The sequence below is a fragment of the Tigriopus californicus genome, chromosome 6, assembly GCF_007210705.1.
Source record: "Tigriopus californicus strain San Diego chromosome 6, Tcal_SD_v2.1, whole genome shotgun sequence".
In the NCBI taxonomy this organism is placed as follows: domain Eukaryota; kingdom Metazoa; phylum Arthropoda; class Copepoda; order Harpacticoida; family Harpacticidae; genus Tigriopus; species Tigriopus californicus.
Genome location: NC_081445.1, coordinates 7,506,465 through 7,534,398, shown reverse-complemented (window position 1 = coordinate 7,534,398; position 27,934 = coordinate 7,506,465). Strand labels below are relative to the sequence as shown.

The window sequence follows — 27,934 nt, the reverse complement described above, 5'->3', positions numbered from 1 at the left end:
TGAAGAGAATGAATTATTTTTGATGATATTCATTCTTGCTTATCATTTCTCTTCATGATCGACTTCTTTCAAATGCTTGAAGGTGGTAAAACCGTGTTTCCTTGCTCATTATTGCCGCAGTGTTAGCAAGAAGTGAGTTACTTGGGTTAAATAGTTCATGTTCCCAGGACGACATATCAGTAATTGCTTAAACAATAGCTTCTCATGTTCGATATTCAAGTCAAAATCATTCCATCCCTTGGATCATGAGACCTTTCGCCGATATCCCAGGTATGAATTGGTTCTTGTGTCCTACTTCAGCCGTCAGAGGTCGCTTCTCCGGCATTCCAATCCAGGTGAATTCTCGCAATCTTTCAGGTCAGATCTACTTCCGACCGACTTTTAATGCAAAGTGTCTTAAATGTACCTGTCAGATAATTGGCTTCATAGGGTGTAAGCAATGCAATCAGACAATCTCTGAAGGTTTATAGTCCTTGACTGTCTTGTATGATGCGGGCTGTTCCCACTTGGGTAGATAAGGTTCATGACCGCGATCGCAATGAGCAATGCATCTATGACTTGTGTTTCCGACCGGATGGTTCCCAATTGGTTGTGGCGGCGGGTCAACGAGTATTAGTCTATGACACCGCAGATGGGACCTTGATCCAGCCTTTGAAAGGGCACAAGGACAATGTGTATTGCGTGGCGTATGCCAAAGACGGAAAACGCTTTGCTTCCGGCGGTGCGGACAAATGTGTCATCATTTGGACCAGCAAGCTGGAGGGTATCCTGAAGTATTCCCACAACGATGCAGTTCAATGTCTTTGTTATAATCCTATTACTCATCAATTGGCATCTTGCGCTCACAGCGATTTTGGCCTTTGGTCTGGCGAGCAGAAATCGGTTCAAAAGCACAAAGTTCCAGCTCGAGTGAATTGTTGCTCTTGGACCAATGATGGGCAGTACATCGCTTTGGGCTTGGGTAATGGTGTGGTGTCGATCCGGGGCAAAGCCGGAGAGGAGAAGATCCGGATTGAACGACCCAATGGGCCGCAAAGTGCGATTTGGGCTCTGGAATGGAATCCGTCCTCGGAGGAGTCCTATGATATTTTGTGCGTCACGGACTGGGGCCAAAGTGTCTCGTTCTACTCTTTATCTGGCAAGCAAGTCAGTAAAGAGAGGGCCTTGGGCTTCGACCCTTGTTGTGTGTCTTACTTTTCTAAAGGAGAGTATCTCATGATAGGGGGGTCCAACAAGGGGTGTATTCTCTATACTCGCGATGGGGTCAAATTGGGATCGGTGGGAGAGCAGAGCTCGTGGATTTGGTGTTGTGCGGCCAAGCCGGATTCCAGTTTTATTGTATTGGGCTGTCAAGATGGCACGATTGCCTACTACCAATTGATTTTCAGTACCGTCCATGGGCTTTATCGAGAACGGTACGCTTATCGCGATAACATGACCGATGTCATTATTCAGCATCTTCTCACGGATCAAAAGGTGCGGATCAAGTGTCGAGATCTAGTCAAGAAGATTGCCATCTACAAGCATCGCTTGGCCGTGCAATTAGCCGAGCGAATCGTCATCTACGAGTTGTATTCAGGCGATATGTCAGACATGCATTACCGAGTCAAGGAGAAGATCAATCAGAAGATTGAATGCAATCTGCTGGTGATATGTACCAATCATTTGATCCTTTGTCAAGAGAAACGACTCCAGTGTCTCAATTTCCGCGGAGCCAAAGAACGTGAGTGGATCATGGAATCCCTGATTCGATACATCAAAGTGGTCGGAGGACCCCCGGAACGTGAGGGACTCTTATTGGGACTTAAGAATGGCCAGATCCTGAAGATTTTCATTGACAACCCGTTCCCTGTCAATTTGCTCACCATCAACTCGGCCATCCGATGCCTCGACTTGTCCTCTTCTCGAAAAAAATTGGCCATTGTCGATGAGCACTCGACTTGCTTGGTGTACGATCTCACAACCAAAGAGCTCATGTACCAAGAACCCAACGCTAACTCGGTGGCCTGGAACACTCATTTCGAGGACATGCTTTGTTTCTCGGGATCTAATACCTTAAGCATAAAGGCCGGGGAGTTCCCAGCTCATCAGCAGAAGATGATGGGCTTTGTCGTTGGCTTCTCTGGCTCAAAGATCTTTTGCCTTCACGTCTATAGCATGACAACCATTGAAGTCCCCCTGTCGTCGCCAATGTTCCAATACTTGGAGAAAAAAGATCTTGACTTGGCTTATGAAACAGCTTGTCTTGGAGTGACTGAGAATGATTGGGAAGCATTGGGCAAGTCTGCTCTACTCACTCTGAACACTGATATCGCCAAAAAGTCATTCACGCGTTTGAAAGATTTAAAGTATTTGGAGCTCATCTACGATATCGAGAACAAGAAGACAAATCAAAATGAGCAAGAGAGTGCTCTATTGGCTGATTTGCTCGCTTTCCAAGGGAAATTTTCCGAGGCAGCAAAACTGTACAAAAAAGCGGGTCAGGAGCAGAAGGCCTTAACTATGTACACGGACTTGAGGATGTTCGACCATGCCAATGAGTTTTTGGGCTCCGAGGATTCTGCGGAAAGAAGACTCTTGATCAAAAAGAAGGCAGATTGGGCGGCCAAAATCAATGAACCACGGGCTGCGGCCGAGATGTACCTCTCAGCCGGTGAAACAGACAAGGCTATTCATATCATCGGCGAGCACGGATGGGTGGATATGTTAAATGACGTGGGCCGAAAACTGGACAAAGCCGACACTGAATCCGTCCAATTGGTTGCTCATTATCTCAAGAAACACGGCCAACTGCAATACGCCAAGGATATGTACAAGAAAATTGGCGATTTTCAAGCCATGGTCCAAATCTTTGTAGAGGCCAAGGAATGGAAAGAAGCCTTCGTATTGGCGGAGAAGAATCCCGAGTACAAAGAACAAGTCTATGTGCCCTATGCCAAATGGTTGGCTGAACAAGATCGGTTTGTCGAGGCCCAAAAAGCCTTTCACATGGCTGGGAGGCCGGATGAAGCGTTTAGGGTTCTCAATGAACTCACTCTGAATGCCGTGAATGAATCGAGGTTTGACGATGCTGCTTATTACTATTGGATACTGTCCTTGCAGTTTGCGGATCTCGCCAAGGATGCGAACCAAAAGGATGCCATGATTGAGAAATTTCAAGAATTTCAGACCAAAGCCAATATGTACTATGCATACCACACCATTCAGCGATACACGGATGAACCATTCACAAGCTACATGCCAGAAGCGTTGTTTAACATTTCTCGATATCTAATGCACGAACTTCTGTTTAACCATCCACAAGGCGTATCCAAGTTCTCGGTTTTATATGCTCTGGCCAAGCAATCCCGAAACTTGGGTGCCTTCAAATTGGCGCGCTCGGTAATGGAGAAGATCCAAAAGCTTGTCATCCCAAAGCGATTCCGGGAGAATGTTGACCTGGCCGCCATGATGATCCGCTCCAAGCCTTTCTATGACAACGAAGAACTCTTGTCCATGTGTTATCGATGTTCAACCACCAACCCACTGTTCAACCCGAAAGGCAATCGGTGCAACAACTGTGGATTGAAATTCGTCTACTCCTTCGTCTCGTTCGAGATCCTCCCTTTGGTTGAGTTTCAGCTCGATGAAGGCATATCTGATCAGGAAGCCATGGCATTGATTGAATCGTCCGTGTCACCCAACGACTTAAACGCAGGACCCGAAGATGGACCCGATGTCATGACAATGGAAGCCAACGAAGATGATCCATTTTCCGGCAAAATGTTAGCATTTCAACAAGACGGGGAAATGTTCTCCTCGGTGATTGTTAACCGAAAAGCACTCTCGTCTATGGAACCGGGTGATGTGATAGTCTTCAAATGGGACAAGCCCATTCGTTATCAGTTCTTTCGGAACATCATGCCGGAAATGTCCATTACCAAGTGCGAAACGTGCAACCGAGTATTCCATACGGACGATTACGAGCTTCAATTGCTTCAGAAAGGGCATTGCCCATTTTGTCGGGCTAATGCTCATTTCAACCAAACAGATGACGATGCCACCATTAACGGATTAGATGATTAGTTTTCATAACGTAGATTTTACGGTCTTTTTTAGAGCTGGGGGAAGCTCGGCAAATACACGACGCTCTTCCGATCTCGCCAAGTCCGGATTCGATTCTAGAGGACCTGTCTTGTTTTGGCCAAACTCAGCAAAGCTAAAGCCATCATCTCCCGAAGACTGGTTCTTTCACAGCCACAACTTGACGGAGTGTTTCTACTTTTTTTTTTTTGAAGACTCGAGTCCTGTCAAGATCTTCAAATTCGAATAAAAAACTCGAGAGCACTCGGAATCGAATCCGGATTCACCCAGCCCTAATTGTTTTATAGCTTCTCAATCCAAACATGTGTCTAAGTTGACCTGATTTGATTCTTTAAAAATACCATCAATCTCACAGCTTAGTGATAATTTTCTCGTCGCCCTTGGCAGCTATTTATCATTTTATTATTCAGCCGTATTTTTGGACACTTAGTGATCGAACTCCAGAAATTGTCCACCTCTTCAAAAATACATTTATTCCATAATCAGGGGAATTTGCATAAAAGATCTTCCTATGAACCATACGTGGGGCTTGAATTGTTACCTAAAATATGGTTACGCGTTAGAGTTACCGTCACCGATACTGTTACTTTTGCAGAAAAAAAGGATGGCCTGAAACGGCAAAAACACGTATTATGCATTTTTTTAACGATTAGTAAATATGACGTGAAACAAATGACGGTTAAACCAGAGTACAATAAGAACTGTTTCGTTTGAATCTCTTTCATTTCTGCTAAACATTTTTTGGTATTTTTTTAATTTAAACATAAAGCATTTTTCACCTTTCATTTTCATAGTTTGAAATAAGTTAACATAAGGCAAGTATTCTACTAGCTTGACGAGATTAAAATCCGGTTACATTTGAGGCTAACTGACGGGTTTCCGTCATGCAGCCAATAAAGTCATATGTCACAGAAAATGTCGATTGACAATTGATAGTCTCTAATTGACAGTCTCCCTTGATTATTCATTTAATCACATCAGTAGCAAATAAGACTAAGTCAATGCATTTCAAATGAAACTTAAAAAAAATGAGGAGGCAACTGTTGTGATCGCCATCTTTTCTTTGTCAAGGACCGGTTTTCAGTTGTATAAAGTTCCCTCTCCGGCACGCAGAGGAAGCCAAACGCCAGTATTAGAAATCTTACTTTATGGCGCTGTGTTCACGAGTGGCTGGAATTCAAGTTTCCAGCCACTGGTGAAGAAAAAAGACATTATCTAACGTCAAATTTGGCTTCCAGTGGTCTCGCAGGAAAATCATACGTTGAAGACCGGTTCATGTAAAAGAAAACTGTTTATGCAATTGCGGCGGCGTTCTTTGCATGCAGTTTATTCAAGTTCGGATCTCAAGAAGTCAATTGGTCAACATCATGGTTTCATCATGGCCTCTCGTGTGAAGAGAAGCTCAGGCAAGCCCCCTCTCTTCCCTTCAAACTCGACGGCACGAAATGTCTTGACCTTGACGACTTTCTTCAAGCATTACTTTCATAAACTCCACGCAAGGAAGGCCCCCGCTATTGTATAAATACATCTTATTAAAACCAATTTACAATCACGTTTCGGATAATGGCCTTGGTATGGTGGAATTTCGCAGAGCCAAGATAAACAATGACATAAAATCTTGAAACAACTTGAATGCCCAATAACTATCTCAATTAATGCTCGGAGCTAAGGTGAGAATGTTGGACCACGTTAAAAAACAGTATAACCGCACGGGTATCATTATTGGTAAAGATTAGAGATGTAATGGGCTGGAACCCAGCTCGAAACTCGACAACAGGCTGAGCTCTGGGCTAGCTCGGAGCTCAGCCCAGCTCGAACTGTTGAAACGTATTTGGCCCAGACCACCTCGAGCTGGGTTTAGGCTCTGGCTAAGCTTAGGCTCTGGCTCAGCCCAGCTCGAAAGGTCGAGTTATATGTCAGCCCAGCTCATGTTCTCGAGCTGGGTTTAGGCTCTGGCTCAGCCCAGCTCGAAAGGTCGAGTTATATGTCAGCCCAGCTCATGTTCTCGAGCTGGGTTTAGGCTCTGGCTCAGCCCAGCTCGAAAGGTCGAGTTATATGTCAGCCCAGCTCATGTTCTCGAGCTGGGTTTAGGCTCTGGCTCAGCCCAGCTCGAAAGGTCGAGTTATATGTCAGCCCAGCTCATGTTCTCGAGCTGGGTTTAGGCTCTGGCTCAGCCCAGCTCGAAAGGTCGAGTTATATGTCAGCCCAGCTCATGTTCTCGAGCTGGGTTTAGGCTCTGGCTCAGCCCACTTCGAAAGGTTGAGTTATATGTCAGCCCAGCTCATGTTCTCGAGCTGGGTTTAGGCTCTGGCTCAGGCCAGCTCGAAATCGACGAGGCCATGCCTCAGCCCTGACCGAACTCAACGGAGCTCAACTGTGGCCCACATCAGTTTGACAACTTTTGTCTTTAACTGAAAGGCAAGCCGAGGAAATATTATGCATGACAATGAATGGTCTGTTGCAATTAACAATTTGGTTGCTACTCAGCTACTTGTTCAATGATTTTGCCTGGTACTCCATCTTTCCTTATGTAGTACGAGAGTTTGGTGAAACCGCAATAAAACCTTGATAAAAGAAAGGTCACAAATCTTTTTTTAAATGACTTGCAAACACTTCAAAGTGAGCGTAGCTTGAGTCCATTTGAATACTTCGAAATGCTATTAGTCATTACTGACGTTTGGAACACTTTTTATTCTTGACCTTTTTGGTCCAAGGTAAGCGTCGAACCCACGTGCGGTGGGTTATTCAGTGGGCTTTCGTTCGGGTTTATCATGAATCATCAATTGTGTTTGTCAGGTAAAGTAAAAGCGTAAAGTAAAAGTTGAAGCCCAATGAATCAAATTTAGTTTTCGCTCTTTAGCAATAGACCACAAACCGTTTTGGATCACAAAATCGCAAATTTGTTATTGAAGCTCACTTGTGCTTAGAAATATCCTCTCTGAATATTTTGGTATTATCCGCAAAGCTTAATACCCTGGATTCGACAGACATATTCATGTCGTTAACAAAAATGGCGAACAGCAAAGGGCCCAAGACACTTCTTTGAGGAACCCATAAGTACACTTTCAATGTATCAGTGTTCCAAAGTGAAAAGTGTTTTACAGTAGTTGGATAGATATTTGAAATAAAATTGTCTTTATTATGAAAGCGGTACATTGTTTTGGATACAAGCAAGTTTAAAATTCATTTTACAAATTTGCATGGAGACATATCAAGCTTGTGACAATATCATCTCCCAGGTTGCTTCTTTTTTCACGCAAGATGTCTCCGGCTGAGCTGAAAAGCCTCTCGCTGGGGACAGAGGTTGCTGGAATAGCTAAGTACTTTATGCCAACTTGATAAATATGAGGAAACCTTTCCTTGCTAACTTTCACCCACCAGTTTAAAGGATCAGACTGTCGTGAAATTCTTGGCACTTCAGTCAGATACAAATGTAACTCATTAGTGGCTTGATTTGAAGAAGAATAGCTATCTTTCATTTCGGTTATAACTTCTCGATCCATTTTCGTCCAAAGTGACGCTTGCGAAGAGAGGACTCCTTCATATGAAGCACTTGGAATATCAGACCCGGAGACTGAAACGATCGATCCCTTTTTCAGCTCCTCTTTCAGTTCTGTCAACGCCTGGTCTAAGCCACCTGTATTCCGGAGCATGCAGTTTTTATATCTCGGGTCCAAGAGAGTGCTGAATGTGTACATGGAATCAAATTCCACTCTTCCAAATCTGAGATGAAGGTTCTTTAGAATTTCTTGGGCAAGTTCTTTTGTTAATGAAGTTTTACTTTCTTCCACTTCTTCTTGGTACGCTTTCATCAATACTGTGGTCATTGGAATAGTTTTGCCGATTGTCGTGTGTTTTTCTCCTCCCATCTCTTGGGTAGCTTCATAAATGTGACTGAGGCAATGGACCATATCTTGAATGGAATCCCACTCTGAATGAAAAAATTTGAAACCATCACTTTTTCCTTCAAAAAAACTGCCGGCGAATAATAGTGTCAAGACATTCTTGCATTCCAAAAATCTTTCTAACATCATGAATGTTGAATTCCATCTCGTTTCAACTTTGGCCATCAACTTTTTAGGTGTCGGAACCAAGCTTGATGTGCAGATCCTCAAGCTGATCAGAAGCAACAGCACTGTGATGAGTGTAGGTGACAACATTCGATACCATTTTGATCAAATTTTGTAGACCAATAACTGCATAAAGAGACTTCTTTACGACCAAATTCAGAAGATGAGAATAACATGGCTGATGAGGAAAAGAAAGGGTCCCCAAAGCCTTTTGGATATTTGCAGCGTTGTCAGAGATCGCACAAACAATTTTCTTTTCCACTTTGTATTGAACCAGAGAAGTCAAGATTCTCGATCGCAAATTTTCTGCTGTGTGACTTCCCTTGATTCGAGAACAATCCATAATTTTACATTCCAAGGTGGACGTTTCTTCATCAAAGAAATGGCAAGTGATAGCCAAAAATGCAGTCATATTGCGACTCGACCATCCATCTGTGGTTATAGCAACACAAGAAGCCTTATATAGGTGATTCATTAAACTTTCTTGGTCTTCCTGGTACATATCTCTTATAAGAGAATCCCTCAACGTTTTTTTGAAGGGAGGATGTAATGAGGATCCAACACACGAATAAATTCCTTGAATTCGGGCCTTTCCATCATTGATAATGGTTCCATTCTTTTCACGACCATTTTGGCAAGCATCCTGTGTCTAGCTCTCATTTCACTTGATCCTTGTTTGTATCTTCCGCCCAAAATAACACTCCCTCGTGGCGACATGCCCGTACTTTGGATAATTGAACTGAATTCAGAGGGATGTTTGCTTTGTAAATGTCTCCTCAGCGTAGAAGAGCTTCGATCATTTTGAGCCTTATAATACTTTTTCTTGTTTTTTTTTCTTTGCAAGGTTTGCAAAAAGCACATCGGCTTCCATCGTGAAATAATCCCAGAGACAAAGCCCCACCTTAGGGTGAACCGTGGTTTGACCATACAGATGCTCATTCAGAGTTGAGCCACTCGCTGAAGTTAAGCCCTGCTTAACCAGATTTGGGTCACGAACTGAAAGGGATTATTGACTTGCTTTGATTAGAATTTTTGCATTATGCAATTGTCTGCTTTACTTTACTTTTGCCTAAATCCATTGCTTGTTCCCTCGTCTCGAACGAATACAAGGAAAAACTGCTGTTAGGTCGGTTTTCGCCCAGGGGTAATTGTTACGTTCACGAAAAAGGTTTGGCTGACATCCCTGAACGTAGGTCTGAATCAGTTTCAGTTCTACTACCGGTGAGGGTGGACAACGTTCTTGGTTGTCACTTTCAAAAGGAATCAATCTTAACTGAAACACCTGGTGGAAATGAATATATTAAAAGCTGAGAGTCTAAATAAATCATAATATATTTTGGTGTTTGAAAGTTCCACTATTAGTTGCAACAATCTTAAGTTAGGAGTTCAAACGAAGAAAAAAAATTGCTATCAATTTCATCAGAAATTGAAACTGCTGTCAAAACTTTGCCGTCACGATTTCATAAAAGACCATAAAACATTGAACAAAAGAATTCGAAGAGATACATTTATCAAGAACATTAAAACCAAGCAAAGACTGGTTTGAATCGAAATGTCTTGTCTGCGCATAAAGATTTATTTTGGAGGATGATTAAAAAGTTTGTACGGCAAAAACATGCCATGTACCTCCTTTTTTTCAAAAACTTTACGCGAACTCGGTACTGAAACGTTGAACGAGTTGTGAAAGCATATCCAATTCAAATTATTGAAGCGCTCAAGGGAGGGAAGCAAAAAGTCTCAATTATGTCAATAGTACATACATATCATTGGCATGAATTTACTCGAGAGGTTATCTTGTCGTCTATAAATGCAAGTCCGAGGTGAGATTGTTTTTTTTCGTTGAATGGTACCATCGTCCAAAAGGAACTCTATGTTCTGTCTTTGATTGCACTTTTTAAACACCTAGTTTGGATTGAGACAATTTCTTGGTGCTACCTGACACGAGAACTAGAAACTAGATTGGCCGATAGGTCTATTGGTTTTTCCAGCTCAGACATAGCTCAGCCCAGACTGATCAACTCGATCATGAGCCAGCTCCGACTTGGGCTAGCTCGGATTTGGCCCAGCTTAGACTTGACTCGAAATATCAACCCGATCAACCCAGCTCAGCTCGAAACCTTTTTATTTTGGCCCAGTCCAGCTCGTAAGCTGGAAACTGTCAACCACGCTCAGCTCGAAATGAGTCACCTTCCTCTTAGCTCAGCCCAGTCCGAAAATTCTTGGTTCATTACGTCTCTAGTATAGATACATGAACGGGGTCGATCGCATGTTTTGTGCACAATCAGTCAACTTTCGAACGAGGATTGCGTCGAAAACTCGTATGAGGGGTTGGACCAAAGCCAATATAATGACTAGACCTCGCATAGCGCGAGGAAAAATGCGAACACTTGCCTTAATCAGCTGGTACATAAATTTTGGTGTACAGTGACTCATGCTTTTTCATCGGCCAGCGTGGCCGGATTCTGAGTGAGTTTGTCACTGATTGCGTTCATTGAAGACCCAGCGATTGTAGGTCGTTTGTACTGATTAGGCAGTCACTCTCCTCTTTTTTGGTGTACAGAGTTGTTGACATAAAATCCATGTTCCTCTGCACTGAGGTCGGGCCGATGCAACACCTAGTCGTTATATGATCTGTGGGTTGGACTAATGCTCTGTACACTATTAGTCAGCTCTCTACAGAGAGGTACTCTGTAGAGACTGTAGAGACTGCACAGACTCTGTAGAGAGGGTTGAGTCGGAAACTTGTATTAGGGTTGAGGCTAATGTTAGGCGCATACACAGGATCAGTCCATGGTCCAAAAGAGGGTTCACCCCTCGCAGTTGTAATGGGAAAGGCGTTGGTTATCTCAATCCTGTACTGAAACGAGTAAAGGACCTATGCTTGAATGCCTTAGCAGAGAGTTGCATTGTATCCATCAAAAGATCTAACTAGAGTGCTGTTTACAAGGATCATTAATGGGTACAGAAAGAAGAGTGGAAAAGATGAAGTGAAACAGAAAATGGTTCACTTCATTTGGCTCCTACAAAAAAGGAGTCAGTTGCTCTTTATGAGTTGAGGAGTTATTCTTGACTGGAACGAGTGTGACAGAGAGTTAAGATTTTTTGAACAATTTGAGGTATGTTGGTGGTTGTTGCATCAATTGTAATACCCACAACTGCCAGGCTGAAGATTTCTGGCCCTTTTCATTGAGACCAAAGGTCCAGTCAAAGTAAGATCTGATCAAAAAAGAGCAAATTGTGCCAAGTCCAGACATCCCAATTTAAGTGTGGTGACTTGTCCAGCAATTCACCTCTTCTAAGAAGTCTGATTTGAATTGGGTTATTGTGAGGTTAACCCAAAAGAGGATTGATCTAATGGTGCGTCTACAAGGAAATTAATTAGCTATTTCACAAGTTGTTTGCCATTTCACAAACATCATTGGCCATTTCACAAACATTATTGGCCATTTCACAAACATTATTGGCCATTTCACAAACATTTCTGGATTTGAACATGTTCAAAGATTGTTTGCCAAATAGCAAATATTTCATGGACGACAACATCCTCACCAGTCATTCAAATGAAGGTGGCCATTTTCAGCAATTATTGAACTTAACTCACTTAATCAATGAAGGTTAATGTGAAGGAAGATGGGTGGGTTGGTGTTCATTTTGGCACGGGTAAACACCCAACCCGAACCCAAGATGATGAGGGGGCCTGGAATTGTCAATCAATGAACAAAGTCAGACAGTGTCATTCAATCCCCACTCAATGAGAGTAGTCACACTCCCATCTCTCATTGATGATCCATCAACACGCATGTCTGGAATCTGGATCCATCTCCTCCCATCCAAATAGTTGAACCTGGGCTCAGGCCGGCACTTCTTTTACATCCGTGCCCTGAGCCACGACTTGAGCGATTGAATCCGGAGATGGATGGATGGATGGGTTCATTGAGCTCATCCCAAGATTTTTAAAAGGAGCCGGATCAGATCATAGGCAACCACGGATTCATTGCCCTATAGTCATTCTTTTATCTGTTATTAGTTAGTTATTAGTTATCTGTTCTGTTGTTAGTTGCGGCCATTCAGCCTTGGCTAGCACACATGGCCATGATCGATCCTCTGCACCTTTGAGAATTGAGGCCCAAGCATCAAGACCAGTTGGACACTGTGGGCAGGCTTTCCCCCTATTTCTGCCCACTAATTCCAACCATAAAAGCCCATTTCAGATGTCATCCCAGCTTGATGGGCTTTGAGATCAGCCTTCAAGTCAATGCTGTTATAATAAATTCCACAAAAACTGAAATCGGCAGTTTCTTTAAGTACTGCATGATGGTTGCGACCACCCAACTACATTTCTGCCATCAGTTAAAAACCAGCCCATTGTTCTGGACTCTTCATTGCGCTCATCTTCTATTGCCTTCACCTAGGGTGACCCAACTCTGCTCAATTCAACCTTAAAGCCGCCAACGACCCTCCTTGAAATTGAAATTTCTTGGGCCATGCCTCAGTGGTGCCTTGATATGCTAATAATGCATGAATGCCAATCAAGTGCGAAACTGTGCCCCTCATCACTAACTGCTGACCTAGTGCTGGGATCCTGACTGTTTCAGAGGCAATGTCCGGACAAAACCTATTTGTCCCGGTTAAGATGTCATTGCCCTTGGACCAATATTCCTTTGAAATATTGACGGTTGTGCACCTGCGTCTCTGGCCACGAGACTGCCAATCTACTCAATAATAAATGTGGGCACCTAGATTTCCATCACCGGCCGTGTCCAATGGCTTGGGTACTGGCCTTTATTTCGTCCCAAAAAGTGAACTGATTTTAGTTGATGCCATCTGTAATCATTTTTTCCATTTTACATGCTTGTTTGGGCAATTAGCATTGTGGTATTGAGCCAATTTGATAGTGCGTTCACTGATCAACACCAAACATGCTCATTTAGTAGGGTTTGTAACACAACTCGCTCAAAATCACTCGATCATTGAAAATTCAATGGGCGAATGGTGTGAGTTGACTGTGATGGTTGTGATGTTTGTCTTAGATCTCTCTTGCCAAAATACCCAAAATCAGGGTGCCGGACCACATTATTCTTGAATTTCCTTTACTTGACATCCCCTATAGCAAAGTTGTTTTGAAACATAATATTCTCTTGTCACTATCGCCTCCCAAAGCCAAATCATATTGAGCCGTGTCAAACAAATTTGACAATGAACAAGAAATTTGGTCATACTTTGTTTAAGGTTCAAAACACCAATGGCGTTCCTGTTATTTAAAACACCTTTCATTCACTATCAAAGAGTGCTTGGATGTTTCTGGCAACGACTGACATCAAATATAGTTTGGAAGTTCCTCTCACTCGTAGTTTTTATTCACGCAAGTCAAATTTCATTGTTCGTCCATGTTGTATCACCCGTTTAGCTTAATCTCAACTTGTACAACTGAAAATTTGAACCATAGAAAAAGGGATGATGAGGATTCTTCTATATAAAACATCCTTGAGCTACATAGTAAAACTTACCATTTTCCTCCCTATAATTTTGAAGGTCTATGGCGAGTGATTCTGCGTAGTTTGGATAGCGTGACTAAGATTTTTTCAATTTCTGGTTGGGAGGTTCAGTTCTATAGGGCTAGTCAAGTAAACGCGTTCATGGACAACTGACGTTATTCCATGGAATAAAATCAAAGACATCATGCCCAGGCAAACCGCACTGTGCATGCATTGGATTTTGACATTTTTTTCATTTTACATGCTTGTCTAGGCAATTAGCATTGCGGTATTGCGCCAATTTGATAGTGCGTTCACTGATTAACACCAAACATGCTCATTTAGTAGGGTTTTGTAACACAACTCGCTCAAAATCACTGGATTATTGAAAATTTAATGGACGAATGGTGCGAGTTGACTGTGATGTTTGTCTTAGTTCTCTCTCCCCAAAATGCCCAAAATTAGGGTGCCGGACCACATTTTTCCTTGAATTTCCTTTACTTGACATCCCCTATAGTTTCTAAATTTTCCTTCATACTATTGGGGTACATTTGGCGGCGTCAAATATGTCCAGTGTACTGTTGTCCATGGTGTAAGACATAGCAAAGTGATTAATAGAGCGAGTTGAAGAAAAATTGTGTGCTACTCAAACGAAGATTGGGAAGCTCACACACGATGCAATGTCACGTTAACACTCGAAGTACCATCTCTCATCGTGGTAGAGGTGCTTTCCAATGAGAGAAGGCACTGTAACAATTGATTCATGAGCTTTAATGTCTAAAACACGATGAGAGACAGACATTACACTTGTGAAGAAGTTTGTGCAATGCATAATTGAACTTCCGTCAGTTACGCCACTTTGTAAATCCAGCCAGGAACTAAGTGTGACTAGTTCTCGCTACGTACTTTCCGCTCACTCTAACTCTTTCCTACTATTTGGCCTCTAGTTCTTCCAATAACTCCTCACTAAATTGAAGCTCTCGCTCTTGCGGCGCGCGTGCCATACTTCGAAGATTCCGCTAAGGAACTATATTTTTCATTGAGTCATTTTTTCTTTGTTTTATTGCGCAATATTAGCAGTTCCGTGCAGTTTTGGATAGCTGTCATAATTTCTCAATCCTAACATGTGTCTTAGTTGATCTGATTTGATTCTAGAAATAGCCATAAGCCTCACAGTTTAGTGATCGTTTTCTCGTCGTCCTCGATCATTATTTGAATCCGGGAATTGCTAACCAAAGAACCGTTCTGCAGGTTATTGGTGCTCTTAGGCTCTGCCAGACCTTGGTTCTTTTGCCGCACAAAGGCTTCTCGTGCAATCCTCCTTAACTTCAATTGAGATGCCAAGCTGACGTTAGCAACAAGTTCGGACAAAACGCTGTGCTGATCTTGAAGCAGCTCATAAGGAGTATTGAATTCCTAGAAAGAGAGTTTCAAGACTCGAATTACTCACAGAAGGACAAGAAATGTGACTTTATTCTTTTTTTTTCTTACCGCAACTTTTCCATCGGACATGACCAATATCCTGTCTGAGTCCATAACAGTATGAAGTCGATGTGCTATTGTGAGAACGGTGCAGTCAGCAAATCGAGTACGGATTGTCTCTTGAATGAGCATGTCAGTTCTGTGGAAAGAAGTATTTCGTAAAACGGGTCACATATTGCTGCGTTCCACCTCCTATTGACCCCAGAACGACTTGGTACCATGCTCTGGTTCCATTACCTGGGATCAACGTTTGCTGTGGCTTCATCCAAGACCAAGATTTTGTTATGCCTCAAGATGGCCCGTGCCAAACAGATGAGTTGTCGTTGACCAGCGGAGAGATTAGAGCCACCTTCGCTCATTTCCGTTTCTAACCCATGGGACATGAGCTTAACCGCTTGGTTCAAATGGACCTGAAACACGCAACCAAGCAATCAAAGTCCGTGCTTTATATGCATAGTGTCCCACTTCCTTTTGGGGAGGATGAAACGGTACCTGTTCCAGTGCTTGCCAAATCTGGTGGTCCTCATACTCGTCGAAAGGATCCAGGTTTTTTCGAAGGGAGCCCGTGAAAACCAACGGGTCTTGAGGAATGATTGATATTTTCTTCCTCAGAGCGTGGAGCCCGAGTTGCTGAATATTGACTCCGTCTAGAATGATTTGTCCGGTAGGTTCGGTCAAACGGAATAGAGCTCCAATCAGGGAAGATTTGCCCGCCCCCGTCCTTCCCACTATCCCAATCTTGAATCAAATCGTACTGTTATGTCATGCCGTGTCGTCACATTAAGGCTATTCAAGCTTTCCTTCACCTTCTCTCGGGGCTTGGTTTGAAAATCCACTCCTTTGAGAACCATCTTTTCGCCCTCTCCATACTGAAGACACACATCAATACATTGGACCACTCCAGTTGCAGGCCAGGACTCCTCGTAATAACCTGGGGGAGGGTGCTCAGTTTTGAGTTCGGCCTCAGATTGGATCTTTCCATACTCCAGAACCCGCTCTGTTGAGGTCATGAGATTCTCCATCTCAGCTGTTTGCCGCATTCCCCATTGAAGCATACCAGTGAGCATAATACACGAAGTTAGCACCACGCCCACGTCTCCACTCTGAGAGGCTGGAAACCAATAAGAGGAAACGTCAAGTATGCCGTGAATTGTCAAACAGGCTCAAAAGAGATGAATTAACATACATCCGTTCATGAAAAGAAAACTGGAGACGCAACAAGCTAAGTACACCACCACCAACCAATCCAGCCACAGACCAAACCAACGTGTTGTTGCCAAAAACGAATACCAAGCTGAGGTGTGGATATCCTATAAAGATAGTTGGGAATGAAATGCGCTTCTCACCTATAGGATGCATTAGCATACTGGTGGTGTTTCTTACTTGGATGCGGTCAAACTCTTTTACTAAAATATGCTCGGCTCTATAGGCCCGAATGGAGGTTAATCCGCCCAAAGTGGAGGAGAGTTGCGAAAAAATGGGAGATTTGGCCACACCCTCCGCTCTCTTGATGGCTCGAGAAGAGGAAAGATAGAATTTACGGAGGAATGTGAAAAGTATGGCCATGATGCAAGTTGGAAGGAACACTATTGGCTGATACCAAACAACAACGGCAACAATTCCGGCGATGGTCAAAAAGATCTGAAACAGATATAATAAGTTATATTAAATTCAAATCATAGTTTCCATAATCTTTGCTAATCTGCACCGTTATGACGTCTATGAAAACAGGGGGTAACAATTCATCAATGGATCCCATATCCTTGGAAAATCTGTTAAGAACTCTTCCAACGGGATTAACATCAAAGAATCTGGATGGTGCTCTGATAATCCGCTTGAACATTGAATGGTGAAGTTGGGTGGACGAGTTCTTGCACACAAGTAAGAAATGGATTGTGCGAATCAGCGATGCCACAACCAAGGACAAGGTCATGGCCCCAAAAATGTAGAGGTTGGTTTGGTTGGATTGGCTGATCTCTTCATAAGTAAACACGTCTGTAGAATTCATGGAATTATTTGACGACAAGACAGAATGCTCCATCTGTTGCTCCTCTTGATTGGCCCTATTTGGAACAACGTTTTTAATCCAAGGTCATTCCAATCCAAGACCAAATTTCTTCTCACCATTTGCCAAGCCAAACGTCAGTGGCGGTAAATAAAACTTCGACGCCAATATTCAGACTCAAAACACAAATTAAGATGAAAACACTCGCTCCAGCACGAAAGTACGACCAATAGGTTACCAATGACACCGCACCCAAAACAACGGATTCAGCTTCAACCTTTGGCTTCTTTGTTTCTTCCCGATCATTGTCACCATTCATATCTTGGTCATATTCCATCAAGTCTTCACTGACGCCTGAGATCATTGACATAATGGAATCGCCTCCTAATGAGTACCCGCGACTTCTTCGTTGAAGATGGGATCGAATGGACAAGTTCCTAAGAACAGGGCATTCAAGGAATGTCTCTCGCAGTTCTAGACACTAAAACATTAAATCGACATTACCTGTGCTCTTTTGGGCTAAGAATTTCACCATCAATCAACGGCGAGTTCTCTTCCTCCTCCTCTTCCTCTTGTTCTTCCTCTTCTTTGGACTCCGAGAGGAACTCGGTGAAATCAGTGCCGGACGATTCCAGTTCATTGTATGTGCCGCGACCCTGAATGGCGCCTTTTTTAAGCACAAGAATCAGGTCGGCATCTTTCAAAAACTGAATCTGATGTGTGACCAGGATCACCAGCTTGGACTTCAGGTGAGATTGGATGCAATTCTCAAAAAGAAATTTGCCCACATGGGCGTCCACAGCTGACAATGGGTCATCCAAGAGATAGATGTCAGCGTCACGATAAATGGCTCGAGCCAAGCTGACCCTGGCCTTTTGTCCACCCGACAAGGCCACCCCACGCTCACCCACCAAAGTCTTGTCTCCAAACTCCCATTGTTCCAGATCATGCTCAAGGGCACATACTTCCAGAGTTTTCATGTAACGCTTTTCGTCGTAGTTCTCTCCAAAGAGAATATTGTGTCGGACTGAACCCGCAAATACCCAAGGCTCCTGAGCAGCATAGCTCACCCGACCTCGAATGTTGATCTTTCCTTGATTGCTGGGAATTTCCCCGAGGACCGCTTGAAGCATGGACGTCTGCAATATTGAGTATAAATTGGAATTTGTCATTGATTTCTTAGGTTTTAGAGGCGCTTACCTTTCCACTCCCGACGGATCCAACAATGGCCACTATCTCCCCAGCTTTGACTGAAAATGAAACGTCATCGAGTGTGGGATCAGCAGCCGTTTCGGTCCACGCGGCACTTAATCCACATATATCCAAAGAAATCGGCTTGGTTTTTGACGAGGACTCTTCGTGGACACATGCCATACATGTGGTGTCCCGTTCCTCCATCAACAAAAATTTCTGTGGAGTCCAGACAGTGATATCACCTCCAAACAGCGAATCAAAAAGTTGATGGCTTGTACCTAAATTCTTCCAATGGACACCAATGCTTCAGACCCCATTGAAATGGCAAAGGGAACAAAAAGCGTCATCGATAAACGAACGGTGTTGTACAAAGACAAGGTGAGAAACACCTTTTCGGCATTGATGATTTGACCCGTCAGGACGTAAGGAATAAGGATGGCCAACAGGATGACCTTGGATGCGACGAAAAAGAAACTAAAGTTAAATCCACGGAAATAAGCTGTTCGCCGAATCACGTCCATTTCAGATCTGGAATTGATTGATGTGGTCAAGAAATGTTCCTAATCATTGGGATAATCACTTCGTATTCATACTCTCTGGCCGCCTCGATGAGTTTCGTAAACGAGAACTCCCACGCATACATTTTGATCACTTTGATACCATTAATGATTTCGCTCATGATTCGAATCCGCGTATCCGTTTTTTTGGCAGTCTCCAATCTCAACTTGGAGAACATCCGTCCAATCCAACCTATCAATGTTAAAGTGCGTTGATTGTAGAGATTCATTAGAGAGATTACTAACATCCCTTTCGTTGCACTCACTTTGTAACGGAACAGAAATTAGGACAATCCCTGCTCCAGCCATGGTCGAAGCGCCCATCTCGTTCCAAGTCAAGTAGACCACAATGAGCAATTGAATTGGACCGGCCCAGAGGTAATGGATGAACAGGCAAGCTCCATCAAACCGATTGACGTCATTGGCTAAGAGGTTGACCATTTGGCCCACGGTACTCTTACCCAAGGCTGCCGAGCTCAGTTTTAAGGCCTGAAATAAGATTCCAAATTCAGACGGACTAGCTTTCAAGTCCTTGCGAAAGTTCCGAAATACACCTCATATGAAAAACGGCATCTTTGGGGCCTTTTTCGATTTTGCCACTTCTGCGCATTTTGTCAATATAGTAACTATGGATTGTTTTTCTTCCTTTTTCCTTGATTTTTGAGAGTAAGTAGGATGAAATTGAAAAAGTGGGGTGAGGCATTGCATATGTTATGATGTTAATTAATGTAATTCTCATTTACCTACACTGGCCCTAGGTATTTCAACTCAAATCTCGGGATCGTTGATTGAAGCTGATATGTGCTCCAATACTAAGAAAATAACTAAGACACTGATGGCGGTTCCAAGATCCTCCTGTTCAAAGCAAAAAAAACTGTTCCTTTTCTAGGCATTGAAGGCTAAAATTAATACATATTGCATAATCAGGACATGAGCAAGGGCAAGCTACCAAGATATAAACATCAGGATTTTAAAAAGTACATTCATCCCTGTGGTCATGCAGTGAAATGAGAAGAAAAAGTTGTGCCAATACTAATGTTTGATAGTTTTACCAAATACAGTGCAGATTTTCTGCAAATACATGCAACTTTACAGTCAAAAGTTTACAGCTTTATGATAGAAATGGCAATTGCTTCCGTATTCAAGGCATCACTGACCATTGAATATGTTCGAAATCCAGACTGACCTTTCGGTAAACAAGGGCTGAAAGCGTGATTCTAACCCTCATGCCAACCTTCATCATGCCAAAAAAATATGGATGATGCGTGAAGGTGTATAAGGCCGACATGAGAACCACTCCAGATCCATAAATGTAGGCCTCATTTCTTGAGACAGTGGTCTGACCTGGCGAAAAGTAGGCCACAAACCAACTCAAGAATATTGGTTGAGCGATTCTGAAACGGTAGTCAAAGTATTTCTGATTACGTTTCTCTTGATTGCCACTGGGTTAAGAGACTACCCTCTGATCCTAGGAACTTACAGTATACGTAGGGCATCCAGCTTTTGAATGATACCGGTCACTGGAATTCTTATTTAAGACCGATTTCCTCACCTGATTACACATTCTTCAAAAAACGTGAACAAGCCTAGAAAGCAAAATTCTCCATAAAAAGTTCGGATCACAGCTCGCAGAAGGGACGGTTTATGTTTGTTGTTGGATTGCACTTGCTTATCCAATTCTCGTTGCCAATGCCTGAAATTTGAGACGGAAAATCAACACTACTTCAATCTCAAGAAAGAGAGAGTGCTCATCAGATTTGACTTTCATGAATCATTACTTTTCTATTCTCGAGCTTAAGTCTGCGGATTGGTCGATCTTCAGGGCTCTGTAGAGATCCTTGATCTCCAGGTTCTTCTTATGCCCCAACCACATCAACGGGTTCAACCACCTGGAACACGATAACAAAGTCTAATCCGCAAGAGAGCAACTACCGATCATGCACAAAAAAAAATCCAATTGTATCATGATGTTTTCTTGAGGTCATAACTCGACTTGCTTAGGGCACGTGCATAAACATGCCAAAAATTGATGATGATCATACCAGAAAAATGCTATCGATAAGACGTTGGCATTTTCTCGAGGATTTCGAGGTTGTTCAAAAACGTCGTCTGAATCCATCATGCACTATGAAAACCACATAAATGAGTTCCTTTTTCTTGACAAATAGCTGTTGTGTGGAGTGGTTGCGGGTTTTGTTGGTATTATGCAATGTCCCTCCCTCCATGCATGCATTCGAGTGCTATCGCAATCACTTACTGAGGAGATTTGGAAAAGAAAGCTCTCCCCGGCAAGTCGCGAAAGTAAATTATGTGCAGCCACACGCCAAATGCAGTGGAACGTTGTCGTCAGTCACATTCAAACTTGAGAGGGAAACTCGTCACGATCCCTGAAGCGAGGGCCTGTAGAATACCTAGCTCCTCATTATCAATGTGGAAAGAAGGCCCTTCGGTTGGAGAGGAGAATTCAGAATTCCCATCAAGCATCTTGTAAACTAACTGATCTTTGTGTCGACGCATAAGTTCTTGTCAGGTGGTCAGATTTCGTCTAAAATGGACGATGCTTGATCGAAAAATTATGTGCTTTATCGCCTTATTATGTACGGCATTTTGAGGTGACCAACGTTTTCATGGCCAAGCTTCTGGACCTTTTCTAAGAATCATACTCATTGTCGAAATTGTGTAAGAAGGGAGACAATGAAGAAGTGCTTAGAAGTAAATACACTACACCGTGCTTAAAATCTCGACTGTAAGCAATCATCAAAACTTGTTATTTTGAAATGTGATTGTTGGCCAAACGAGTTGAGAACCACAGATAAAATGTCAACTGTCCAAACTGATTTAGGGTCTTGATTTAGTAATGATTTGTACACTTCGCACGCCTTGTACATTTCACATATTTTTATTGCAACCTCGAGGTCTAAGAGCAGCGCGAGCAAAAATGCCCTCCTCAGCTGTCATGGATTTCAACCCCGATGCCGAAACTAAGACTCTATATGATCGTTTTCAGATTTATGGCCAATCCAGCAGATGTTTTTCGGTATTATGCAAGCTTAATGTCATTAGAACATGAGGGCCAATAGAATGAATTCCCCAATGGGTCATTTTCAAATAAAATTCAGATTTCAAAATTAATAAAAACATTTTCAAAAAATCCCGCCAACTTGAGCGCACAATGAGGCAACATTTTTATTTCATCCTGATCCAGCTTTTTCCGAACATACCTGGAAATTTGTCTTCAAAAAGCTTTCCAGTAATTCAAATTGCAAATGTCACTGGCTTCAGTCGACAAGAAAAAGACATTCCTTGCTATGTTTTTTTCAAGGGATTTGACCTTTGTAACTTGTGTGTCAGAACCTTTTCTGCAACTTGAGTGCGAGTCGATTGACTTTTCTTCTAAAAATTCAAGTGCTGATTCTGATATCGAAATACATTCATCTTGCATGAGTAACAATTTATTGCTTCATTGGTTTGTTCATGATTGTGCCTAAATAATACCGGGTGCGTCATAAAGAACAAGACTTTGCGACCAAAAAATTTGAAATGGTCATATCTCTGTCAATGATGAACCAATCTAGTCGAAATTTCATTTGCGAGCTCTTATGACATTAGTCAACTTAAGCTATTAATCAGCCCTTCTCTTGCCGTTCTTATGTGCCTTGAGATGATCGCGGTACGCGGAGCAATTGTTGAGGCTAAATAGGGAGTTGAAGCCCCTAGATGTGTGGGTGAGTGTGATCATCAAGGCCATTTCGAATCAGAATTTTGTTTTGTAGACTTTGGCTGTAGTTCGCGGCCACATTGAGTATTATAACACTGCCTGATAAAGAGCAATATTTGACTTTTGATCCTTGATCAAAAACGGGTTATGCACGGCCACAGAATAGGCCTTTGTCTTATTAGTTGTGAGGACCAGGGCCCCGTCTTGAGTGAACCAAAACACTCCGCCTTGGTCCTCCCCCACTTCTAGCTTCCAAGTAACAATTCGGCTTGTCATAATATTCATGTAATTGGCCGCAGAAAGACGGAATTCTATCTCATACCAGACAAGGTTGGAGGACTCCTTTGCTGGTTCTGGGATCCCAAATAAAGTCGTTGAGGTATGATGCTTGGATGCAATCACAAAGGCATATTGACCCGGCTTTATTCTTGCTCTTTTCTGGGGCCTAAAAACATATTTTCTTGAAATTTTGAGGGTTGCAAACTGGTTGTAAGCTCGATCAAAGACAAATGTCTTTGGGTCCAAATGAAAAATGATTGTGCCACCATCCAAGTCTTCAATTGGGAATAGGATGACCCCAGAGCAGACAATATGAGTGTTTCACATTTATTCATCAGAGGCTTTCCCTCTTCTTAAAACTTGACCAGCTGACGAATTTGATGATTTGTCCAATGGGAAACTTGAGCATTTCTTTTTGACCCGCCATTGCCTATAAATTTCATTCTGGATTTTCTTCCAGACGTTTTTCATTCCTCTTGCGAATCAAAAAGTCTTTAACAACCCACTCTTTAAATCGACAATCATTTTTCATATGCCTCTTCATGCCAAAAATGAACTCCAGCTTACCCTAATGACCTCAAAAACCTCAGGAGAGTTCCGCGCGGAGGAGGACACAAAAGGCTTCCTGATTTGGCATTTGCCGTGGTTAAAATCAGGTTTTTGAAGGTTTACTTTTTATCATTTATTTTCCGTCTAACACACCTTTATTTTTTTTGTTTTGTCTCGTTAACTCATTTATTTCCGGATGTGGAACAAAAAGAGTAACCAGCGTTGTTCTTTATGACGCATCAGGTATAGGTGTTTTTTCAAATGGTTTGGAAGAGTACATGTGAGGATTCTTAGTCGATTCGTGACTTTGTTAAAAAAAGAAAAAAAAAATGCAAATCAAAACTATAATCTGTTTGCTTTTCCCGAGAGCGCTCAAAATTTCAATTACAAATTTGGCTTAACTCAACAATCCTACCTTTATTCCCCGATCTTGTTAGCGACAAGGAAACCAAATGTGCCTCTAAAGAGCTAGATTTAGCTCTTCTTCGTCAAGTTTTCGAAGTTTAACTTTAATCAATTTTGAATTGGCTCTTATAGCTCTTTCAGCTTTGCCTTAAAATTTTTGCTCTTAGTTATGCTTTAAAACCTAAGTTACGGCGTGCTCGAAACCTTGAAACAGTGCTGTCCAAAATTGAAAGATTTGAAGAGTGGAAAGAAACCCAAAATTGGTCGTTGATGCAGGCAGCGACTACGATTTAAATTGCAACATAGGTATGTGGCAAATGACCTAGATGAAATAGTGCACATTTCATTCACTCAACTAAAGAGAAATTCCATTCTGCTATCATCTGTTTCATATGGAAGAATTCAATGGGCTCCGTCCGAACCAAAACATGCTGTAAAACATAAAATAATAGGTACCTGCTTTACATAGGAATAACCCTGTTTTAGGGTACACATGGGATAAGGCATATTTTGACAGTCTCCAGCTTTAAGTAACACCGGCAAAGAGATTCAAACATCCGGAAAAAAGAAACCGAAATTCTGGGAACAGATAATCTCAGATTGAAAACACGACAATGATTCAAGGGTCACAAATGTTTGTGGAACAACGCCAAACTATGATTTGAATATCTCCCAAACTAGACAAACATCAAATTTTTCCTTAGTTTTCCATAAATCAAGATTAGTCTACCATGGCAATGCATTGCTTAGAACTTAAAGCATGCAGAAGGCTGCAATGTACTACAGTTGCACTTATTTGTGTTCTGTTTCCATTAGTGTAAGGTATTACTTGTTGAAAAAAATAGTCAATACACATCAAATGGTATTCTTAAAACTTCTCTTTTATTGTATTACATGGTACAAAATGCTACAGTGTTAATCGTTATGACACCCCACGGTAAAAGTGGCATATTTTTCAATCCCACATATGTAAACGTAACGTTTTGATCAGAGACGTACATCTTGTATATTGCAGGAAAATATTGCTTTGGTTTTCATATGGTTACATTCTTAGATTGACGCATAGTTTAGAATCTTTTTGATCTGTTGCAATAACTGGATGGCTGGTCCCAGTTTCAACCCTAAGGTGTGAGTCAAGTGAGATTCGCCCAAGAGTGTCAAGATGGACCCGTCGATGGAGTGATCGCGAAACACCTGAAAGTCAAAGCAAACGTTCATTTCTTTCCTTGTCAGTTGGAGACCTTTCACATGGTGGGCTTGGATCCAATTGCCCTTTAAAGTTGGGCAATTGTGACCCTCATGAGAGCCGGGTCAGCAACGACTCTCAAGCCCACAATCCCAATCCCAGTCTTGCTCTCTCTCTCTTTCTTTCTTTCCTTCTTACTCACTCCCCTTCTCCGTTCTGACTTCCGTTGGAGAGTGGGAAAAAACAACTCGATCGAGCTTTAGCGTCTGCCAAACAAGAGAAATGCCCTTTTTTCGGAAATGTTTCCTGCCCGTCGGCTGATCTCTGTTTTCGCTCCTTACCTGTGCATACGACTGGCATGAATCAATGGAAACCACAAATTGAGCCACTTCCTCCACTGACCATTTGGTGATATCGTCATTCACGTCCAAGCCTGGCGAGGCCGAAGGAGACAGATCCAAGGGCTGAGACGAATTGCCAGCGCCCCCGTCATGGTCACTTAGAGACGAAGTGGAAATGGGGGATGGGATTCGACATAGATCTGTGCTCATGAGGAAAGGGTCGAAGGATCGGGTTGGAAATCGTCTGAGAAGAGATGATATTTTGTTAGATACAAAAAGGTTGGAAATTTGTCAATTTCTCCTCCTTACCCTTCCTCCGGTTGATCTTGATATTTCTGGGCCATTTTCTTCATGATGTTACTGAAGAAGAGATCCTCGGACTGATTGTTTTGTTGGAGGTTCTGATTGGAACAGACTGCCTCGTTGAGATCAGTGGTGGTAAGATTGGCCCGAGGCATGAGCGAAGACAAAAACAAGGCATTTTCAAATTTGTTTCCAAACGATGTGAGTGGTAGCATCGGAACTCGGCCTAAAAACCAAAACAGACCACAGTTATGGATCCCTTCAGGGACATTTGACACTTGAAACTCACCATGTCCTGGCCAAAGATGAGCCCACGGAAGAGGATATTCTCCGATTGAAGCCATGTCGATAGCTATGATTTTGAGAACTGGCAATCACGTCCTGTCACTAAGAGAGTCAATTCCTAACTGAATCTTCACTTCCCTCCAGGCCGGAATGGTAATGGTATATGACTTTGGTTGGTGTGGTTGCAACTGACGAGCCCCAGTACCATCCATATGCTCAGAGGCGCTCGCTCATTTTATGGTATGGTCTTTTTACCCACTGCTCGTTTCAAGTGCGCGCATTTGACTCGAGTTCATGGAGCGCCTTGATCTACGTAGCTTCGCGTCCGCCATGTTTGAATGGAAAAATGAGGAGAGCCATTTATTTAACCGAGAATGAGTGAGTGAGTGAGTAAGCAATGGCAGATCCCTTTGTCGTGTTCTTGCCCCAAAGGGAAGCCTAATGGGAATAACAATGATGATGATGTTGATGGCACCCTCCCAAGTGGACAATGGCAAAATATGTTGTAGAATATGAGGTGCTACGACTATTATGACTTAACTGAGTAGTGTAGCCTTATTTTGAACTTAAATTGCCTCGAAAATAGACAAAGTCTAGATGAATTTAGAAGAAAACCGCTAAAAAGAGTTATTATTATTACCGTCAGCATTTGGCCCATTGGCCTTAACGCGACTTAATATTTTTTGCCCCTATCTAGAAGAATAGTTGAAATGGTGACAGTAAGAGGAAAAAATCAAACATTATTTCAGCACTATTTGAATGTGAAAAAATACTTCCCATTAGAAAGAATGTGGTCCATGTGGATAATAATCGAGTAGTGCTATTGGAAGCATGACTGATCGCAGCAATTTGAATTACTCAAAAAACACACGAAATTCCAATGTTTTTACAATAGCACCTTTTTATAAAAATCTTAGACAATATGGCAGCTCAATGGTACAAGAATCATTTCAAAATTCTTAACCGATGCACGGATGGTAATTCCCTATAAGCTGTAAACGGCATTCAACACTCATAACGAGCAGGTCAAATTCGAAAAAAAAATACTTGGTCTGTCGAAGAGTTTGAGTTCGCAACCCAATTTAGTTCTGGGACATAGGGTTGGTCAAGAATAGTGTCAATGCTGAAAAGTCTCTTTAACAACTTACCACTACAATTTAAACCTGTGCCGACCTTTAATGTACAGACTTGTAAGTATTCAAGAAAATATTTCATTTCAGATCATACTCAAACAGTCCTTTTTTTAATGCAGGACTGTTTTATGTTGCTTTCTGTGACTTTTTAGGCGGCGACGCCTTGATCAGCCCGAAAAGAATGACAATGCCCATCTCGTGGCATTTAAAGCTCAAAAGTCACCCGAACTAAATTTCGGAAGCAAAACAAGCGACAAATAGGAAACAGGCTTGAGAAGAAAGATTTTTTTCCCAAGATGAAGCATAAGTCCATAGGTGGTGTCGCCCTAGTTCCTGTGGAAGGAAGTTTGGTGCTCCCATTGAATGTGGCGAGTCCATTAGTACCACTACCGGGGACTGCTTCATTTTTTCCCTTTATGAATGGGAATTTTCCCGTCCAAGCCTCTCTGTGATGGAGTCAGGGTCTAAGAACTTCTGGAGCGTTTCTTCCCTGGGAGCCTCTCGGAAAAACATTTTGGCCGGATGTTGTCCATCCAGAGCGTGCTCAAGCCAACAACAAGCTAAGTCGAATCATTGGACCCTCCGTACGTACATTCAGTACTATATTGTGTGTAAAAGGTGGAAGACCAGGAGCACCACTTGTCGTCAGCCGAACTGGTGCGTGGGAGACTCACGTGCCCCCTTCATTGCTGGTCGAACTCGTCACCCAATGCTGGGACTTCAAAACAGGCATGGTCTGGAACCTGGCGTGAAATACAAACAAACTAACAATTTGATATCTTGTAGGGATAGATGAGAAGTAATATAGCCTTTCGGCACTGACACTAAAGAAATTCTGTATTAATGTGTTGTTCCACACAGGACTATATT

At 42.4% G+C, this 27,934-nt stretch overlaps 4 protein-coding genes and 1 long non-coding RNA gene across 6 annotated transcripts; 2 read left to right on the top strand and 3 right to left on the bottom strand.

Moving 5' to 3' along the window:
- Positions 1-384: 384 nt before the first annotated feature.
- LOC131882075 (intraflagellar transport protein 122 homolog) lies at positions 385-4,099 on the top strand. Its single transcript, XM_059229111.1, has one exon. It carries the CDS (start codon positions 487-489, stop codon positions 4,063-4,065), a length of 3,579 nt encoding a protein of 1,192 aa, XP_059085094.1. The 5' UTR covers positions 385-486; the 3' UTR covers positions 4,066-4,099.
- Positions 4,100-7,035: 2,936 nt separating this feature from the next.
- LOC131882080 (zinc finger BED domain-containing protein 4-like) lies at positions 7,036-10,080 on the bottom strand. The gene has a single exon (XM_059229118.1). The coding sequence runs from the start codon at positions 8,241-8,243 to the stop codon at positions 7,272-7,274; it is 972 nt and encodes a 323-aa protein (XP_059085101.1). The 5' UTR covers positions 8,244-10,080; the 3' UTR covers positions 7,036-7,271.
- A 4,579-nt stretch (positions 10,081-14,659) lies between these two features.
- On the bottom strand, positions 14,660-21,512 carry LOC131882073 (ATP-binding cassette sub-family C member 4-like). Its single transcript, XM_059229110.1, is given in 18 exon segments — positions 14,660-15,043; positions 15,119-15,248; positions 15,347-15,519; positions 15,602-15,847; positions 15,916-16,220; positions 16,296-16,419; positions 16,493-16,750; positions 16,818-17,172; positions 17,234-17,551; positions 17,619-18,253; positions 18,315-18,524; positions 18,587-18,836; positions 18,902-19,058; positions 19,132-19,354; positions 20,052-20,259; positions 20,418-20,558; positions 20,644-20,754; positions 20,908-21,512. Coding segments are annotated over 18 exon segments (4,170 nt in total). The 5' UTR covers positions 20,988-21,512; the 3' UTR covers positions 14,660-14,797.
- On the top strand, positions 17,724-19,461 carry LOC131882085 (uncharacterized). Its single transcript, XR_009373444.1, has 2 exons — positions 17,724-17,863; positions 18,298-19,461. It is a non-coding gene; the product is annotated as an uncharacterized LOC131882085 (long non-coding RNA).
- A 3,022-nt stretch (positions 21,513-24,534) lies between the features above and the next one.
- LOC131882045 (sex comb on midleg-like protein 1) lies at positions 24,535-26,280 on the bottom strand. Of its 2 annotated transcripts, XM_059229077.1 has the most exons (4): positions 25,936-26,280; positions 25,653-25,872; positions 25,344-25,587; positions 24,535-25,010 (listed from the first exon to the last, which is right to left on the bottom strand). In XM_059229077.1, exons 1-4 carry the CDS (start codon positions 25,988-25,990, stop codon positions 24,867-24,869), a joined length of 663 nt encoding a protein of 220 aa, XP_059085060.1. In that variant the 5' UTR covers positions 25,991-26,280; the 3' UTR covers positions 24,535-24,866. The 2 variants fall into 2 exon arrangements, with proteins under 2 accessions (XP_059085060.1, XP_059085059.1); XM_059229076.1 differs by lacking the exon at positions 24,535-25,010 and having other exon boundaries at positions 25,087-25,587.
- Between the last annotated feature and the right edge of the window lie 1,654 nt (positions 26,281-27,934).